This window comes from Dendrobates tinctorius, unplaced genomic scaffold (genome assembly GCF_039654945.1).
Source record: "Dendrobates tinctorius isolate UK_male_01 unplaced genomic scaffold, ASM3965494v1 ptg000008l, whole genome shotgun sequence".
In the NCBI taxonomy this organism is placed as follows: domain Eukaryota; kingdom Metazoa; phylum Chordata; class Amphibia; order Anura; family Dendrobatidae; genus Dendrobates; species Dendrobates tinctorius.
The window spans coordinates 3,749,959-3,771,949 of NW_027361676.1; the positions used below are offsets into that span (position 1 = coordinate 3,749,959).

Here is a 21,991-nt window from a genome sequence, read left to right on the forward strand (position 1 = left end):
AACAATCTCAGAATCGCCTAGATCCGTTGAAGCGTTCCAGAGTTATAACCTCATAAAGGGACAGTGGTCAGAATTGTAAAAATTGGCTCGGTCATGAACGTGCAAACCACCCTTGGGGGTGAAGGGGTTAAAATGGCTGTCATCTTTCGGCCTTATTTTCTCTCAATAAAGTCTGAATTGGTTTTGAACTATGAATATGCCGCCGAGTTTATGTTTGTACCTTTCGTCTAGAAATTTGGTATAACTGCTTTACTAAAGCCCTCTTTTTTGGCTAAATTGAACAAAAAATCCACTAATGAGATTATATTAAGAAAAAAGTTACTTTTACAAGTCCCTGATATTTTATCAAAAGTTGATCTCATCTGAAATTTTACTTTAATTTGATTTTTAAAAAGTGTCATTTTTGCGTCTCCAGATGGGAAAGCCAGACAGAGATAGGATGTGTCATAGGATGATGTGCTTATCCCTGTCTCTGTATGGCTTACGTTTGTACTGCCGTGCATGGTTTTCATCAATGTGTGTCACAATTCATAGTGAGATATTAAGGTCTAGCTAATAGTCTTTTTTAGGTTTGTATCTAATAGATAAACAAGACGTTAATGTGTTCATGCTTTTTTTTGTCTAGTTTTCTGTTGGTGATGGACTTTATCAGTGTTAACTTGGCTGCCCTCAACTCGTGTATAAATCCAATAGCGCTCTACTTTGTCAGCAAGAAGTTTAAAAACTGCTTTCAGGTAAGAATATCTGGTTTTGAAACATAGCTAAAGTTTTAGATACTTAGGCATCATATAACAAAAATGGAATGGAGAAGAAGCACAAGACAAAAGGGTAAAAAAAGATAAACTTTATTACAATATGTATAAAAATATCACAAATATGATATAAATGAAACCATAAATGTAACAGGCAAAGAAAAAATGTATTTGGGTGGGTGGCTATGTTAATGCAGAACAAACACTGAATGTATGTGACATTGAGTCTGTAAAGAAAACTAGTGGAGGACTAAGTAGCCAAACTGGTTACTCTGCAAGCAAATGCAAGTCAAGTAGCTCTCATGATGGACATCATAGACGAAATTCAAGTGAATGTGTGATGAACTTTATATTGGTGGGAGGCTATATCTTGTGTTGTATCAGTATCAATTGTTACATCAGCGGTAGGCTAAATATTCTGCTATATCAGTTACATCCCTACATCACTAAACATGTACATCGTTATGTATAAAGGATACCACCAGAATATGAAATAACATAACATAAATACTGTTCAATACAGAGTTATTAGAAGATGGCTACCTCAAAAGCCAAAAAATGACAATTAAAATGTCAAAATTATAGCCATAACAAATCGTATACGGTACATACATCAAGCCAGGAAAAACACACCCAACGTGCATTTTGCTGAGGCTTCGGCAGGAGTCATATGTTAATAAGATGCCAAGTGTCCTCCTTGCATTTCTTAACCAGTGAAGTTTCCTGGACTATCGTCTGTAAACATTCCTAAACCCCTCCCCTTTGGCATTTAGTGACAACTACAGTGGGGAAAAAAAGTATTTAGTCAGCCACCAATTGTGCAAGCTCTCCCAGTTGAAAAGATGAGAGAGGCCTGTAATTGACATCTTAGGTAGACCACAACTATGAGAGTCAAAATGAGAAAACAAATCCAGAAAATCACCTTGTCTGATTTGGCAAGATTTATTTTTCAAATTATGGTAGAAAATAATTATTTGGTCATTAACAAAAGTTCATCTCAATATTTTGTTATATGTCCTTTGTTGGCAATGACAGAGGTCAAACGTTTTCTGTAAGTCTTCGCAAGGTTGGCACACACTGTTGGTGGTATGTTGGCCTATTCCTCCATGCAGATCTCCTCTAGAGCAGTGATGTTTGGGGCCAGTCACTGGGCAACACTTATTTTCAAATCCCTCCAAAGGTTTTCTATGAGGTTGAGATCTGGAGACTGGCTAGGCCACTCCAGGACCTTCAAATGCTTCTTACGAAGCCACTCCTTTGTTGTCATGGTGGTGTGTTTGGGATCATTATTATGCTGAAAGACCCATCCATGTTTCATCTTCTATGCCCTTGCTGATGGAAGGAGGTTTGCACTCAAAATCTCACGATACATGTCCCTATTAATTTTTTCATGTACACGGATCAGATGTCCTGGTCCCTTTGCAGAGAAACAGCCCCAAAGCATGATGTTGCCACCCCCATGATTCACAGTAGGTATGGTGTTCTTTGGATGCAACTCAGCATTTTGTCTTCTCCAAACATGACGAGTTTTGTTTCTACCAAACAGTTCTACTTTGGTTTCATCAGACTATATAACATTCTCCCAATACTCTTCTGGATAATCCAAATGCTCTCTAGCAAACTTCAGACAGGCCCGGACATGGACTGGCTTAAGGAGGTGGACACGCCTGGCACTGCATGATCTGAATCAATGGCGGCGTAGTGTGTTACTGATGATAGCCTTTGTTACAGTGGTCCCAGCTCTATGCAGGTCATTCACGAGGTCCCCCATGTGGTTCTGGGATTTTTGCTCACCGTTTTTGTGATCATTTTGACCCCACGGTCTGAGATCTTGCGTGGATCCCCAGAGCGAGGGAGATTACTAGTGGTCTTGTATGTCTTCCATTTTCTTATTATTGCTCCCACAGTTGATTTCATCACACCAAGCTGCTTTCCTATTGCAGATTCAGTCTTCCCAGCCAGGTGCAGGGCTACAATTTTGTTTCTGGTGTCCTTCGACAGCTCTTTGGGGTCTTCACCATAGTGAAGTTTGGAGTATGACTGTTTGAGGTTGTGGTCAGGTGTCTTTTATACAGATAAGTTCAAACAGGTGTCATTTCTACAGGTATTGAGTGGAGAACAGAGAAGCCTCTTAAAGAAGAAGTTACAGGTCTGTGAGAGCCAGAAATCTTGCATGTTTTAGGTGACCAAATACTTATTTTCCACCATAATTTGAAACATAAATCTTGACAAATCAGACAAGGTGGTTTTCTGGATTTGTTTTCTCATTTTGATTCTCATTGTTGTGGTCTACCTATGATGTCAATTACAGGCCTCTCTCATCTTTTTAAGTGGGAGAACTTGCACAATTGGTGGCTGAATAAATACTTTTTTTCACTACTGTATATCTGTTGTCAGTGCCATATGCCATGATATTTCAACCCCATCACTGGGGACAGGGTTAGGCATCAATCAGATATATAGTGGGGAAAATAAGTATTTGATACACTGCCGATTTTCCAAGTTTTACCACGTACAAAGAATGGAGAGGTATGTCATTTTTATTGTAGGTACACCTCAACTGTGAGAAACAGAATCTAAAAATAAAAAACAGAAAATCAGATTGTATAATTTTTAAATAATTAAATTGCATTCTATTGCATGAAATAACTATGTGATCACCTGCCAACTAGCAAGAATACTGGCTCTCACAGACCCGTTAGTTTTTATTTAAGAAGCCCTCTTACTTTGCACTCATTACCTGTATTAATTGCACCTGTTTGAACTTGTTAGATGTATGAAAGACACCTGTTCACACAATCAATCACACTCCAACCTTTCCACCATGGCCAAAGCCAAAGAGCTGTCTAAGGACGCCAGGGACAAAATTATAGACTTGAACAAGGCTTGGATGGGATTCAGGACAATAGGCAAGCAGCTTGGTGAAAAGGCAGCAACTGTTGACATAATTATTATAAAATGACAGAAGCACAAGATGACTGGCGATCTTCCTCGTTCTGGGGCTCCATGCAAAATATAGCCTGGTGGGGTAAAGATAGTAACATAGTAACATAGTTAGCAAGGCCGAAAAAAGACATTTGTCCATCCAGTTCAGCCTATATTTCGTCAGAATAAATCCCCAGATCTATGTCCTTCTAAAGAACCTAATAACTGTAAGATACAATATTGTTACGCTCCAGGAAGACATCCAGGCCTCTCTTGAACCCCTCGACTGAGTTTGCCATCACAACCTCCTCAGGCAAGAAATTCCAGATTCTCACTGCCCTAACAGTAAAGAATCCTCTGCTATGTTGTTGGAAAAACCTTCCACTAACATAGAAGATGATTCTGAGAAAGGTCATGAATCAGCCAAGAACTAAATGGGAGGACCTAGTCAATGACCTGAAGAGAGCTGGGACCCAATAGAAAATCTTTGGAGGGAGTTGAAACTCAATGTTGCACAGCGACTGACCTGAAACCTGAAAGATCTGGAGAAGATCTGTATGGAGGAGTGGGCCAGAATCCCTGCTGCAGTGTGTGCAAACATGGTCAAGAACCTACAGGAAATGTCTGACATCAGTAATTGCAAACAAAGGTCTCTGTACCAAATATTAAGTTTTGTTTTTCTCTTGTATCAAATACTTATTTCATGCAAAGAAATGCAAATTCATTATGTAAAAGTCATGCAATGTGATATTCTGGATTTTATTTAAGATTTCATCTCTCACAGTTGAAGTTTATCCATGATAAAAAAATACAGACCATTCCATTCTTTGTAGGTGAGGAAACTTGCAAAATCGCCAGTGTATCAAATACTTATTTTCACCACTGTATATTAAGGGAAATTTCCCTTCATATACCTTATTTCACAAGAAATATATACCAAGCCTTAACAAATAAACAAAACATAACAGGAGAATGGCACTCGAAGCCTCTCATGCTGAGATTCACAGCCTTTGAACCTATTAGATTTGCACAAGAAAATTCTAACATTGAGGTTGTGAACATTGGGTGAGATAGGGGTAAGACCAGATAGTGACACATAAAGTACAGTGTTATTATTATTATTTATTATTATAGCGCCATTTATTCCATGGTGCTTTACATGTGAGGAGGGGTATACATAATACATACGAGTACGGTAATCTTAAACAATACAAGTCACAACTGGTACAGGATGAGAGAGGACCCTGCCCGCGAGGGCTCACAATCTACAAGGGATGGGTGAGGATACAGTAGGCGAGAGTAGAGCTGGTTGTGCAGCGGTTTGGTGGATCGGTGGTTACTGCAGGTTGTAGGCTTGTCGGAAGAGGTAGGTCTTCAGGTTCTTTTTGAAGGTTTCCATGGTAGGCGAGAGTCTGATATGTTGTGGTAGAGAGTTATAGAGTAGAGGGATGCGCGGGAGAAGTCTTGTGTGCGACCATCAGGAGAATATGGTAAAGTATGGGAGAATAGGCATTTAAGGGGGAATTTTGTGAATTCTCTCTCTGGCTTCCCTCTGGTGATTACTGAAGGTAGTGGAGCTGGTCAGATTGACAGAGGGGTTGCGAGTTCTCTTTCTGGACTCCCTCTGGTGGTTACTGGAGGTAGTGGAGCTGATCAGATTGACAGAGGCTTGCCACCTGATAATGATGAAGACGATTGAAAATCTGGGGTTTCTGATTGGGATTTAAGACAGCTGACTCCCTCTATCCCTGCTGGTGATTTTCTTCCTGTCCCTTCTGAGGTCTGATGTCTCCTGCTCTTTCCCTGCATGGTTCAGCTAAGTGGTTCATTTGTTATTCTGTTTGCATTTGATCTGGTTTTGTTTATCTCTGCTTTGTGCGGGTCAGCCAGCTCCGGCTGGGGCTGTGCTGAATCACTGCCCATATGTTACTGCATGTGCCAGTTTGTTTTGTCCCCTGTTATATTGGTCTCTTTTTGCTTTGCTTTCAGAATATACGAGAGTGCTGATATAGTGGGGGCGAAGTTGTGCGACTTCAGTGTTTTTGTGCATCAGACTTGTTGGACTTTTTGCAGGGTTTTTTGCATGATTGCAGACAGTGTCTTTCCTTTCCTGTCCTGTGTGGGCCCCATCGTTTGCTCAGTCTATTTTTCTGCCTGCGTTTGTGTTTTCTTCTTGTCTCACCGACAATATATGTTTGGGGGCGATCTATTCCTTTGGGGTCTGCTCCTGGGCAGTTTAGATTTCCCCTTCCTTGCTTTAGGCTTAGTTCTCTGGCTGTGCCGAGGCATCTAGGATCATTGTAGGCACGCTCCACGGCTACTGCTAGTTGTGTGGACAGGATCAGGGGTCTGCATCCGCTTAGTTACCAACCTCTCTGGTTTTCTGTGGCTTAGCTTGGGCCTGCTATCCTCCTCGGTGTCCATTCATAACAGGGGAAAGTAACAAATTGAACAGCATAGTAATACATGACAGTGTTTCTGGTGGCTGAGGGGGTGACTGCTCCTGCTTCTGCTGCTGGCCTGAACTGTGTGTGTTAATGATGCTCCTACTGTACAGTGGCATGTAAAAGTTTGGTCACCCCTTCTCATAATTACTGTTAATGTGAAAAGTTAAGCTAAGGCAAATGTCACCAGATTTTTTCAAACCAGTGTTAGAACAGATGTGACTGGCTGGCACACTGTCTACATGGTCTGAAGAGGATCAAGCACGGATCCAGGACAGCTGGCTTACTACTTTTGGGTGGATCCAGGGCAGCCAAATTATCATGTCTTCCTACCTTTGAGTGGAATTCAGGACAGCACGCCACATCACAGGCATATAGAAGCACTGGCAGGCTTCTGACAAACACCAGTTATTTTTAGCGTATATAATAGTCTTTTCATAATCAACATAGTTCATTGTGCACGTGGGCTTAAATTGCACTTATATATAGCTTTCAAGTGAAAGAGAGGGTTTGGCACTGCTCCTTAACCCCAAAGCAGTTCCGTGACTGCAATGCAAATCACGCACCTGGACCAAACGCCATAATACCATCAGAACAGGTGCTCAATCCAATGAAAAACATGAAATCAGATTATGTAAAAAAGATAAGAAAGGATGGCACTCACCGTTCTATTGTGAAAATTCTTTATTGGTTAAAAGACATTGGCTCGGGAGAAATGTACAGAGGGTGGACAACGGCCGTTTCACGCACTTGCGCTTCAACGGTTCCTTATCTTTTTTTACATAATCTTATATATAGCTTTGATAACATAATATTGGACAGCGTTGATGCACATATTTTAACGTTTTCACAAGTCTGTGATACTTGCAAAATGGTATGCCACTAGGTATTAACCATGGAGGATGCCCAAACTTTTGCATTGCCCCATTTTAGTTTTTAAAGTATAAAAGATGAAAATATGTATATTTTTTGCCTAAAATACAAAGGAAATGGGTCATCTTTAACTTTAGGCCCCTTAGAGATCATTTCATCTTCAACGTGAAGAAGTGTTCACAATAACCCTAATTTTGTCTAGGGGTGCCCAAACTTTTTCATGCCATTGTATATGAGACTATTTCCCAGGGAGCATTGCACCTAGGATTTCACTGATTGAGCACCTTTGCCGGCTGCCGCAGTGTTTTCTTTGACTGATCTTCCTGAGGTCAGTGATTGTTAAGTGATATTATATATGAGACAGCTTATACAGCATCAGAAGTGTAATGGGGCCAGAGAGGTGTCTGGGATTAGGAGCTACAGTGCATTCAAGTAATCCCAGACTGTTCTCAAGGCAGTACTTACAAGCTCCACAGGAAGAGCTTGTAAGCACCACGCATGTTTGCCACCGCCAACAGCAGTGGCCAGTCCCCATTGTAATAAGTTGTAAATGATAAAACACAAAAGAAGGTTTATCCATAGAACAGGGCAAATTGTAATTTTAAAAAAAATTGCAGAGTTGTTTGATTTTTCTATAGGCTTACAAACCTTTTTTAAGAAGAACCTGTCATCAAAATTTTATAGCTGTATCTAGTGGAATGTATGTAAAGCCACTATAATGTTGAGCATATCCTTACCTTGCCTGTAGATATGTGTTTTTCTGTTTTAAAGAAAACCATAATTGAAATTGTATGCTAATGAGTTGTAAGTGCAGTGGGTGGGCACTTCTCCTCCCGCTCTCCTGCCTATCTCCCTCTTCCCCACCCACAGCCTGCCTCTTGTCTCTGATTGACAGTTCACTCCTTTGTCAGTGACCTCTCAGGATTTCTCCAAGCAAGGTAAGAATTTAATCAACATTAAAGCATTCTTACATACAGTACGTGACATTAGTTTGGGGTATAGAATCGTGATGACAGGTTCTCTTTATCTTAGATTCTGTTTTCATTAGCAAAGTCTATATTCTTCCTTCTACACGAGTCCCTGGTGTCTTCATGTGCTTTCCCCTGCAATATATGGTTAATCACTTGCAGTATATCCTATGTACTAACATGACTATATATCTGCCCATCTTTCATTCTAGTCGTGTCTGTGTTGTTGTTGCCATTCCAAGACTCTCACAAGTACATCTCCAATGAATGTCACCAGTATTCAGTGGAAAAATCATGACCAAAATTACTATGTTGCTGACAGAAGCATCCACAAGGACAGCATCAACTAACCACATCCTCCAGGTTCAACGGCATCAGGAAACATCAAAATGAATGGCTTTCTTCAAAGCTAGTATCTTTTTTTTTTTTTTCCAAAAATTGAAGAACTATTTCAACAGACATTGAGGAATTTGCCATTGGGTTTCAAAGACTACCTGGAGCCCTGTTGAATCAGAGCTACAAGCACATGGTTTTTATTGACTGTAATACAGTCTTCATGATTTTTTTCTTTGTATTGCTTCAAGATGGGTCTAATATTGTCCTACATATGGACCAGAGAAAAATCAGACACAAGAATGGCTGTATTAAGACTGACATGAGGGAAATCCTGAAGAATTTATGGGCAGCTATAATATCTGCTATGTTCCACTCACAGAAATCCAGAATTTTATTGAATGTTATAGAAGTCCTACCATGTGTAAGGTCTCCTGCATACGGCACAGAAGCTGTGTGACGGCACAATGATTACCATATGGGTCTCAACTACACAGCTGTGCGTGACTGTGCGCCGCCCTACTTATGTGGGGTACCGAATGTACGGAGCTATTCTCACCTAGCAGCATTCCTACATATACATGACATCTCGTAGAACATGCCACGATTTATTTTCTGTCGTATTCATACAGAATCCAAACAGAAAAATAAACTTTGTGCCTTCATATGGAATTGGACTTATACGAAGGTACACTAAAGATGCCCTAAAGGTACCCTATTACAGCTCCATGCAAATCTGCAGTACGGCCTTATGCATGAGGCCTAAGAGGGTGAATTCAACCTACAGTATTTCTATTGTTATTATATATAAATATAACTATAATTTCTTTGTATATAGCAATTTTTATTTAACGTTGTATCTTAAAAATATATTTTTTAATCTGAAAGCCTAGAGGATTGTGGAATATTGTATTATGGCATGAGCTGTACGTGCATTTTTCAGGGACGTGATGTAATAGGGAAAGGACACACCTTTTGTAGCACTTCATTGTACATAGCCTTACTATATAAAGACTAGATAGTGGCATTTTTAAGTGCATGACAACAAGACACATTAAAGTGTGTTTACGAATGAAATTATTGTATCTGAATATATTGTATTCATATGATGTATACATCATATAAATGAAAGTACTTGTGAAATGTAATTAAAGGGTATCACTAAAACTGAACATCCCAATGAAGGATTCATTTATAACAGTTTTTTGGTTAGAAAAAGACATACGAAGGGTCATATAAAAATGTGAATGCTGTCCAGGGCCATCCGTAGGTGGTGGCTAATTAGCACTCTCTATTGATGACCTGTTAGGTTGTGCCATATAGTGCCCATGTGATGCAATAATCCCATATCTAAACAACTCAGAAGACAGTTGCCAAAATAATACTTTCCAATTAAATAATTGAGGATGGAGCTGTTTTGCACCTTAAATATGGGAATGTGGTTCCGAGACTATCAAAGACAGTAATGGCACAAGATGGGAGTCACTGGATGTCCACCTATAAGAACAGACCTGGTATTGACTATGGCAACTAATAATATTCAAGAATGGCCATACATAAATTATCATAGTCTCAATCGTATTGGGTTTTATGAGTATTGTCTCTAATTTTTATCAGAACTTATCTCTATATACAGGACCTGTGTTATTAGGTATATCGGCTAAAGAGGACTTTTCACAAATACAAATTATCAGTTTTTGCCTTTATTGTATTACTACTCTCCCATGAGTATTTTGTTTTTCATTTTATCACCACCATATAGTTCCGGAGATATGGGCCTTTTCATTTTCTGCAAATTTTCATGGTTTTGACCAAAATGGCGTGCCTCACAGGACTTTTCTCTTTTAACTGCTCTGCATTATCGTGAGCACCGCAACCTTGTTAAAAACGTAACATTTTTAACCCACAAAAAATAGAGCAAATTAAAAATGCCAATATCTCTGGAACCGTATGGTAGATTTTTAAAAGGAAAAAAATTGGAATAATTAGGGGAGAGGTGGAAGATAAAATACGGTAAGTACAAAAACTGTTCATTATTGACCTGGCAACAAGCACTTTTTAAGAAGATGTAGATTGTTGTAGTAGTAAAACAATATTCTCTTGAACAGTGTGATTGTGGTACTAGTTAGTACTATTATCCTTTGTTCCACAAACTATGGAAAGGCAAAACTTCAATTCCATAGAGCTCTAACAGAAAGAACCTTATAGAAATCTAACTTATTAAAAGTTTTGTCTAAGAGTAAAGGAATGATCGAAAAAACAAAACACATTTCTGCAATTCTTCCCTTGAACTTATTTTGTCTCATACTGTAATTAAAACTAAGGGGCAATTATCATTCTGTATGTGGCCCCGATGATACATCTCTCCCTCCTCTTCACAATCCAGTGCCTAGTAGTAAAATAGGCAGCTGCAGAAGAAGCCACTGGTCTGTCTGGATTAGGAACGTCAAGTACTGCCTAATTAAAGTTTTCCTCCCCTGATCTTCTTATTGACCTAGGATCTATTCTGTTATTTCTAAACACTGTTTTTCAGTGATTACTTTGTATCTCCGTTCATACTGCACCCACACACACAAATGATACACCATTTGAAAGGTAAACTTGCCCCCTTCAGCAAGAAAATAGCCAAGCAAACCACACATCAATGATTTGATCACAAAATACAGTTTAAATATTATTTTCATAAACCTGCAGTAAGGAAAAATGACCTGCATTTGGCACCAAAGTACCCCAAAGCACACTACCACAAAGCTGCTTACAGACATCACAAAAAAATCCAAACACTTGCCTTGGGGGCTTTCCAGCTTGCCAAACTGCTTGCCCAGCCTATTTTAGCCAAATTGGAGGATTGCACACTTCACTGCAGGTGAGGCACATATGCAAACACATTTGTAAACATGCACTGCCTATTGAATTGCACACTTGCTCCGTTCATACTCCATCCACACAAACAAATAATACACCATTTGAAAGATCAAATTACCTGCAGGTGGCAGCACACTACCCCAAAACACACTACCACAAAGCTGCTTACAGACATCACAAATAAATCCAAACATTTTCCTTGGGGTCTTTCCAGCTTGCTCAAATGCTAGCCCAGCCTATTTTAGGCACATTGGAGGATTGCACACTTTACTGCAGGTGAGTCACATATGCAAACACATTTGTATACATGCACTGCTTTTCGGTGATTACTTCACCCCACACACACAAATGGTGAGTCACATACGCAAACACATTTGTAAACATGCACTGCTTTTTCGCTGATTACTTCGCCCTACACACACATGATACACCATTTGAAAGGTAAACTTGCTTCCTTCAGCAAGAAAAGAGCCAAACAAACCACACATTCACGATTTTATTACTGAATACAGTTTAAACATTCATTTTCATAAACCTGCAGAAAGACACAATGACCTGCAGGTGACACCTCAACCGGAAGAGATTATTTGGCCTCTACTTATCAAACCAATTTATTGTATTACCAATCTACATATATAAATACCTGTCTGTGATCATCATCTCATGAAATACATTTACATTTAACCAGCTTGGTTTTTCTGAAAATGCCTGTGCCCCCGTCGACCAATCTGCGAAAAATTCGCATGGGCCAAACTAGTAATAATAAAAAGAAGGTAGAGCATACTCACCTCTTTGATTCCTCTCTGACTAGGACATCAGGTGGTCTCCTTGCTTCCAGCTGGACAGACATGTGACTTCTGCAGCCCATTACTGAGCTCAGTGATAATGCATTGGTAACTGTTACAGCCAGTGATTGGCTGCAGCAATCACATGTCTGTCTGGCTGTAAGTACCGCAGTGAGAGATCAGCCAGATAAGTATGTATCATTTACTTTCATTTTTGAGAATTTTTGGCTATTTAGAAAAAAATTAATTATTTGTATTAAATGTTTTAATATTGTCAGTTGCTACCACTCACGATACCGGAGAGCAGGCTAGTATCCTGTCTCGGAGACATTTTTTGGTCAGTAAATAACTTGTCATGTGCTTCTTATTAAATCTAGCATGTATATAAGCTATAAGAAGAAATTAACCAAGAATTTGTAGATGAAATTGTGCAGTTGTGTAATCAAGGAGGAACTTTCTTTGAAAGTAATTTGCAAACTTCACTTCAAAGTAAATATCCCCATAACAGCTCTACCCCTTGGCATATTGGCTATAGCAGGCACATAACAATGTAAACATACTTTGAATATTGAATTATGACTGTTTACGGTGTTGGTACATTTAGCCATACAATCCACCCTTTATAAAATCAGAGAGATTGTTTCCATTCACAACCACTTCACTGACAGAAATGCTAACATAGCACGACCCTTTCCAAACTGCTATGAATTGGCACTCAGATAACATTCCCATGTATTTGAATATTTGAAATAATGTTTCTTGGCATGAACTGTGTTTTTTAAGGCTTATATTATTACAATTCTATAATACATGTATTGTTAATATGCTATTTTCTCTTTTTACAATGAATAGACATTTTGGTCTATTGATCATGATTAGTGTTGAGCATTCCGATACCGCAAGTATCGGGTATCGGCCGATACTTGCTGTATCGGAATTCCGATACCGACTTCCGATATTTTTTCAATATCGGAATTCGGCATCGGAATCGGAAGTTTAAAGTTGACTGACAGACTGACGTCATCATGATGCGCGGTGTGTGCGCATCATGATGCGCCGTCATTTCGGGCCTTCCGGGGGTCTCTGCCGGCCTGCCGGGGGGCTGTGCCGGCCTGCCGGGGGGCTGTGTGGACTGCCCGGGGTCTGTACCGGCCTGCCGGGGGGCTGTGCCGGCCTGCCGGTGGTCTGTGCACCCTGTGGGGGTCTGTACCGGCCTGCCGGGGGGCTGTGCCGGCCTGCCGGTGGTCTGTGCACCCTGTGGGGGTCTGTACCGGCCTGCCGGGGGGCTGTGCCGGCCTGCCGGGGGGCTGTGCTGATGTCCGGGGGTCTGTGCAAGCATCGTCCGATGGGACTACAAGTCCCATCGGGCGATGCCTGCTACCATGACAGTGATTGACACATTAGCCAATGATGGGACAGTAGTAGTCCCATCATCCGGCTAATGTGTTAAATGTTAAAAAAAAAAAAAATACTACATACATACTACATGCATGCTACATACATGCTACATACATACTACATGCATGCTACATACATACTACATATATACTACATACATACTACATACATACTGCATGCTACATACATACTACATGCATGCTACATACATACTACATATATACTACATACATGCTACATACATACTGCATGCTACATACATACTACATACATACTACATGCATGCTACATACATACTACATATATACTACATACATACTACATACATGCTACATACATACTGCATGCTACATACATACTACATATATACTACATACATACTGCATGCTACATACATACTACATACATACTACATGCATGCTACATACATACTACATATATACTACATACATACTACATACATGCTACATACATACTGCATGCTACATACATACTACATATATACTACATACATACTACATACATGCTACATACATACTGCATGCTACATACATACTACATACATACTACATGCATGCTACATACATACTACATATATACTACATACATACTACATACATACTGCATGCTACATACATACTACATGCATGCTACATACATACTACATGCATGCTACATACATACCACATGCTACATACATACCACATATATACTACATACATACAATACATTCATACAATACATACATAGACATACAGTACATATAACATAGAGTAACATACTTACCAATACTTGTCACATTGTTCCCCGAAGCCATTGTCTATTCCGGGATAAATATTAACATAACAAACCACAAAAATACTCACCCACCATCCGAAGCAGTCCACGAGTGTGACCCACGACGGAAATTCCCACACAGCAATGGCATAAAGTGAGACTAGGGACTTTTTTTTTTTTAAGTGGCGGAGGAATACAGTGCGGAAGGATACCTACCTTCCGTCATTGGATTCCTGCAGCCCGTAGAGAACGGCAGCATCATCTGATGCTGCAGTTCTCTACCCAAGATCGTCGTGGGACACACTCGTGGACTGCTTCGGATCGTGGGTGAGTATTTTTGTGGTTTGTTATGTTAATATTTATCCCGGAATAGACAATGGCTTCGGGGAACAATGTGACAAGTATTGGTAAGTATGTTACTCTATGTTATATGTACTGTATGTCTATGTATGTATTGTATGAATGTATTGTATGTATGTAGTATATATGTGGTATGTATGTAGCATGTGGTATGTATGTAGCATGCATGTAGTATGTATGTAGCATGCATGTAGTATGTATGTAGCATGCAGTATGTATGTAGTATGTATGTAGTATATATGTAGTATGTATGTAGCATGCATGTAGTATGTATGTAGTATGTATGTAGCATGCAGTATGTATGTAGCATGTATGTAGTATGTATGTAGTATATATGTAGTATGTATGTAGCATGCAGTATGTATGTAGCATGTATGTAGTATGTATGTAGTATATATGTAGTATGTATGTAGCATGCATGTAGTATGTATGTAGTATGTATGTAGCATGCATGTAGTATGTATGTAGTATATATGTGGTATGTATGTAGCATGCAGTATGTATGTAGCATGCATGTAGTATATATGTAGTATGTATGTTGCATGTAGTATTTATGTAGTATGAATGTAGCATGTATGTAGTATGTAGTATGAATGTAGCATGTATGTAGTATGCATGTTGTATGTATGTAGCATGTAATTTTTTTTTTTTTTTTTTTTTTTTTACATTTAACACATTAGCCGGATGATGGGACTACTACTGTCCCATCATTGGCTAATGTGTCAATCACTGTCATGGTAGCAGGCATCGCCCGATGGGACTTGTAGTCCCATCGGACGATGCCTGCACAGACCCCCGGAGCCTGCACAGACCACCGGCAGGCCGGCACAGCCCCCCGGCAGGCCGGCACAGTCCCCCGGCAGGCCGGCACAGCCCCCCGGAGCCTGCACAGCCCCCCGGCAGGCCGGCACAGCCCCCCGGCAGGCCGGCACAGCCCCCCGGAGCCTGCACAGACCACCGGCAGGCCGGCACAGACCACCGGAGCCTGCACAGACCCCCTGGCAGGCCGGCACAGCCCCCCGAAAGGCCCGTACAGACCCCAGAGAGGCTGTACAAGGGCAGGAAAGGGTTTTTCTTATTCCGATACCGGAAGTCCCATAGACTTGAATGGGACTTCCGGTATCGGAATCGGCGATACCGATACTTTTTTTAAAGATCGGCCGATACCATCCGATACGATACTTTGAAGTATCGGACGGTATCGCTCAACTCTAATCATGATTGATCATGGCTGATGTCTGGACACCAGTCTTGGTGAAGATTGTAATAAGACACATGCCTTTTAATGAAACTGGGCTCCATTTCCCACCGCAAGAAATCTACTTCTGCAATAAATGAGCACACTTTTGTGGTGAATATGTTGGCATGGCCCCCCTAGACTAAGCATACATTTCAAACAGTTGGCAAAACTAGTGTAAAAACAGCAAAAACTACAAGTTGTGCAGACAGTGTGTGACATAAATCAAGAATTAATCTATATGAAATCTAGGCCTAAATGTCTTAATTTATAACTCACATGTAATAAATGTTCCAACAAATCTAGGCACCTAGACAGGAATGGATTGCAATTAAACCAAAATATTCTTTGTAATTAATTTCCTTAGACCTCAGGCCATGTCACAGTTTTGTCAGTACTTTGGTCTTAATTTTACAACAGTATCTGTATGCCTAAATTAGCAGTTGATTGTACATGGAGAAAATTCTGATTGAAATTGACACCTGTACTGTGTTTTAGACCTACTCCTATTTTTGGCAAACAGTAGGGATCAAAAATACTCATGTGTGAATAGAGCCTTAGTATTTTATGTTATGTAATGTTACATACGGTATATATACAGGAAAGATGTATATCTTTGTACCGTGTTAGCCAGTAGATAGAAAAATATTCAGAATTGAGAGTCCTCAGTGGTTGATACCTTTTAATGGCTAACTGAAAAGATGGTAACACATTGCAAGCTTTCGAGACTACTCAGGTCTCTTGATCAGGCTAGACTAATACAAAATCTGAAGAATCACATACAGTATATATGCACAACACAGCACAGAAAAAATGCAATAGATAAGACAAGTGACGTGAAGCAGAATTATCATTATGGGATAGGGAGAAACATAAATATTGGACTAGTTCATAGATAAGGAGTCTGGATGTTTTATTGTTCTCTGATTGGGGTCTCCTAATGTGTTGTGATGCCCCCACAAGGTCTTAGGTAAGGGCAGCACGGTGGCTCAGTGGTTAGCGCTGCAGCCTTGCAGCGCTGGAGTCCTGGGTTCGAATCCCACCAAGGCCAACATCTGCAAGGAGTTTGTATGTTCTCCCTGTGTTTGCGTGGGTTTCCTCCGGGCACTCTGGTTTCCTCCCACACTCCAAAGACATACTAATAGGGAATTTAGATTGTGAGCCCCATCGGGGACAGTGTTGAAAATATGTGCAAACTGTAAAGCGCTGCGGAATATGTTAGTGCTATATAAAATAAAGATTATTATTAGGAGCAAATTCCTTATTTGATGTAAAAAGCCATAAATCCATGCGACACATTTATTCCAGCACTGAGTGTCAAAGGTCATCATAAATTTATACTCCCAGACCCTCCTGTCTCTCTAAGATGTGAAGTTACTTTTGAATACCAGTAATTTCATATCCCTGGTGTTGTGGTCCATCATACAAAAATGTTTTGCCACAGGTAGATCCATTCTTTTTTCTCTTATTGTGTGACGATGAGCATTCATCTTTGTTCTAAGCTTTTGCCCTGTCTCCCCCACAAACAGACCCCCAGTTGGACATTTAATACAAATAATTAAGTACACCACATTAGATGTAATGCAGCTGAAAGTATCTGGGATCTTGTAGTCCTGATGTGAATTGGGGATCTTTATTGTGTCCGTGGTCATTATAAATGGACAGGTTTTACATTTTTTCTGTTTGCAGGAACCTTTCCTTCCACGTGGCCAGGAACTGTGACTACCTTATACACACAATCAGTAATATGTTGCTCTTGGACTAAGGAGGGCTACTGGACCTCGGTAGGTGTCCTTTGTAATATGTAAAGAGAGTGAGGTTTGTTTTCTCACATACCTTATGAGTTTGGCAGATGTGTCTCTATGGCCGGATTCACACTACCATAGAATACGGGCGCGTGCTATGCAAGAAAACATCGCATAGCACTCAGCCCAGTATTAATCTATGGGGCAGCTCACATCACCGTATTTTTTCTCTAGCGTATTCGGCATGCGTGTAAAATCGCAGCATGTTGCGATTGTATGCATATATCGTCCGAGACTTGCCAATGCAAGTCTATGGGTGCGAGAAAAACTCGGACGCCACATGGACCATCCGTCTAGCTTACGACAAATACGCACACTTTCCTCATTTCAGACCAATGAGCAATTTCATTCAATGGGGATAGCCAGTGAGAAATGTAAAGCCATACGGATGCCATACGGATACATAGGTGCGAGAAAATTGCTTCATCGCATTGCAAACGTGTTACACACGGATGACCATACGGAGAACGTTTACGCAACTCTTGGCAGGAAGACTCGGACCAATTTTACATACGTTTAGTGTAATGCCAGCCTATTATAGAGATACAGACCCATAATGAGTCAATATATGGAAGTACAATATGGTGCTCCATAGTGTAGAGCTGCAAGGACAATGTGCCTCCGTATGACCTCTGCCAAGTGTCTGTTGGCTAACTATGCACTAAGATCAGTAGCGTAGCTACCGGGGGGCAGAGGGTGCGGTCGCCCCGGGCCCCGAGCTCTGAGGGGGCCCACCGGAGCTACGCTACTGTAACTATCGGCGTGCACAGCGTGCCCATACAGTTACATTCTGCGGCAGAGCAGGGAGAATCAATCTCCCTACTCTGCCGCCCAGCCGCTATGGGCCCCTGAGAAGGCAGTGGAGGGCCCCGGTGCCAGCAGCGTGCCCCCCACTCACAGCCAGCAATGTCGTCCTGGGCTATTCTATGCACACAGGACCTGTGATGAGGTCACGGGAGGGGCGGAGTCAGGGGGTCACATGATCAGGGGCTTCAATGACTGCAGGGCTCTGCTGTGCTGGTTGTCATGGTGCAGGATGAGGTGAAGTAAGTTTCTGTGTGGGCTCAGGAGGGGTTTACAGGGTGGATGTAGCAGAGCTGTGTGTGTATGAGGTGTACAGAGCAGAGCCGTGTGTGTAGAAGGTGTACGGAGCAGAGATATGCATGTATGAGGTGTACAGAGGAGCGTGTGTGTATGGGGTGAGCAGAGCCGTTTGTGTACAGAGCAGAGCCAAGTGTGTACGGGTCGGGATGTACAGAGCAGAGCCTTGTGTGTACGGGGTGTACGGAGTAGAGCCGTGTGTGTGCGGGGTGTACGGAGTGGAGCCTTGTGTGCAATGTGTATGGATTGGAGCTGTATGTGTACGGGGTGTGCGGAGCAGAGCCATGTGTGTACAAGGTGTACGGAGCAGAGCCGCATGCGTACAGCGTGTATGGAGCAGAGCCGCATGTGTACAGCGTGTACGGAGCAAAGCCGCGTGTGTACGGGGTGTAGGGAGCAGAGCCGCATGTGTACAAGGTGTAGGGAGCAGAGCCGCATGTGTACAAGGTGTACGGAGCAGAGCCGCATGTGTACAAGTGCACGGAGCGGAGCCAGGTGTGTACAAGGTGTACGGAGCGGAGCCATGTTTGTACAGCGTGTATGTAGCAGAGGCGCGTGTGTACAGCTTGTACGTAGCAGAGGTGTGTGTGTACAAGGTGTACGGAACAGAGCCGCATGTGTACAAGGTGTACGGAGCAGAGCCGTGTGTGTATAGGGGGTGTTGAGCAGAGCCGTGTGTGTATAGGGGGTATTAGGTGCAATAATAGGAACACATACGGCAGCAGCGGCTCAGCATTAGGGTATCAAGTGCAGTAATAGGGACACATACGGCAGCAGCAGCTCAGTATTGGGGTATCAGGTGCAGTAATAGAGACACATACGGCAGCAGCGGCTCAGTATTGGGGTATCAGGTGCAGTAATAGGGACACATACGGCAGCAGCGGTTCAGCATTGGGGTATCAGGTGCAGTAATAGGGACACATACAGCAGCTGCTGCTCAGCATTGGGGTATCAGCAGGATGAGTGGTTTGTGCAGGTTGGGGATAGATGGTGATGGGGCTGGAATATCAGAAGTGAAACATGTCGTTGTTGTATTCTCTGTAGCAGAGTCGTGGCTGGAGGAGTTGTCATGTCGGTCTGGACCAGATGGAAAAGACGTGAAAAGTGACAGATTCCATCAGAAAGAACGTCAGCGGTAAGACACCAACTATACCTGTGCAGTAATCACATATGTTTTGTAGGACTGGTATTTACCACTGACCATATTGCGGTAATATCCATGTTGGTCTTTATATAGGGATTATTTTCAGTAACAGCGCAGCCATCTCCTACATCCACTATTAGGGTGCATCACCAAGTTGTAATCACAGTTACCTAGTTAGGGGCCCACTCAGAAGTTTCGCCCCCCCATGAACCAAAACCCTAGCTACGCCTCTGACTAAGATAGACAGCTGTTTTATTATTTTGGTTCAGACGCATCCAGTATAAGGATCATTGGCTAATGTTACAGTACCAAGTTACATTTTGGATAGAATTTAGCATAATATTAAAACTATCAATTTAAAGTATCAGCAATCTGATATGTACCACTAACAAATTCCAAGAAGCACTTTTAGGAGCCCCTTGGCTGCAAACTCATAAGTAATTACAAGTACAAGCGTTCACAATGTGTGGACAAAAATGTGAAAAGTAGAAAGAAGATTTGGTTAGCAGGCAAATGTTACATTTTAGTAAAAATTCTATTTTATCACTTTTTCATTGCTTGTGCGTGATACATGTCTTCATAAAGCATGGTATTCGCTCCTCAGCAATCTGATTTTAAATATTTGCTTGTTATCCCATGAACACGGTTTTGGAAATTTCCCGTGGATTAGTTAAAAGTATGCACGACCTATTCTCCGAACGAAAAACAGCGCATTTTTGCATGAACGGGTTTGATAAATGATTGTGAATGTTTCCATGGATCTGTGGTCTTTTACGCAGTATTTTGCTTCAATAATAAAATGAAACTATAGCCTGTGGTATGTTATTTTTCAGTTCAATGTGTTATACTATTGCGATTGTTTTTCAAACAGGATTCCAGGGTCTGCTTTGCATTAAAAAATTATGTTTGGTCTGCTTAGCAATGCATAGTCTGCAATTCAATAGCTCTTTAAAGATTCACAGCCTTAATGGAAAATAGGACATTTTGAGGAAGAACATACTTATGGAACGCTGGACCAAAAAATGTAGCAGTCTTAGATTTTTAGGTTTAGTATCCACAAACTTTAGTTTGAGTAATTTTAGAAAGAACACAGAGACCCTACAACATCAAATCCTTAATGGCTCTGCTTGACAGGGCAGACATCATTTATAGTAGGGATATTGTACATATTTGCTGTTCATTGGCTCTTCATCCTTGCCAAAGCAAATGGCACAGATGACAACCTTCACTGCTCTCATAAACAAGTTGTCCAGGCTTGTAAATGCTCGCAGCGTGCACAGTGTGCGCTGTCAGGATTCTCCACTGCCGGCACTGGGAGTGGGCGGGCGTGTGACAAGCAAATCTGATGCTTGTGGTCACATGACTCATTGCTCCTGGTGCCGCTGTGAGTATTCACAAGTCTGCATAGAGCGACTGAAGATTTGAGCCCCGAGCCAGGACACCCCCTCTAAAGGATTACATCCATCATTATACATGGGTATTGTTGGTAACTGTTTGAACATAGAAGCAATTTTGCAATTTGCTGCTTATTAATATTTTCAGCATTATTTGAGATATTAACATTTTTCTTGCTTAAACAAGAATATACAGCAGAATATGTACAGTGCTTACAAAGTCATTTCTATTGAGCTTTTGAAGCTGGAGGTGATCACTTGAACATGCGCTTAGCCCTTGCTAGCTGGACAAAAGTTCCCTGGATGAGCGAATCTTCTTTTTTTGCGTGATGATGCTGATGGATGGTAAGAACTTGGATCAAATGTGACCTATCCTGTTTGTAGGAATTGAGGGTAAACTGATTAAATTTGCTGGTGACACAAAGCTAGGAGGGATAGCTAATACTAGAGAAGAGAGAGAGAGGATTCAAAAAGATATAAATAAACTGGGCAGCAACTAACAGAATGGTTTTTAACAGGGAAAAATGCAAAGTACTACATCTGGGCAATAAAAATGAAAAAGGCATAAACAGAATGGGAGGAATAGGGCTAAGCAACAGCACATGTGAAAAAGACTTGGGTATACTAATAGATCACAGACTGAATATGAGTCAACAGTGTGAGGCAGCAGCAAAAAAGGCAAATGCAATTCTAGAATGTATTAACAGAAGCATACAGTATAGATCACATGAAGTCATTATTGCCCTATACTCCTCTTTGGTCAGAACTCATTTGGAATACTGTGTCCAGTTTTGGGCGCCACATTTTAAAAAAGACATCAACAAACTGGA

The 21,991-nt window shown here is 41.2% G+C and overlaps 1 protein-coding gene across 2 annotated transcripts in view; it reads left to right on the forward strand.

Annotated features, from left to right (window-relative positions):
• EDNRA (endothelin receptor type A) overlaps positions 1–9,467 on the forward strand; it is a 114,268-nt gene extending 104,801 nt beyond the window's left edge. For both annotated transcript variants that reach the window (XM_073576239.1, XM_073576238.1), the window contains exons 7-8: positions 626–734; positions 8,175–9,467. In XM_073576239.1, coding sequence (XP_073432340.1) covers positions 626–734; positions 8,175–8,312 — 247 coding nt within the window. In that variant the 3' untranslated portion in view covers positions 8,313–9,467. The remainder of the gene's footprint in view (positions 1–625; positions 735–8,174) is intronic.
• The last annotated feature ends 12,524 nt before the right edge of the window (positions 9,468–21,991 follow it).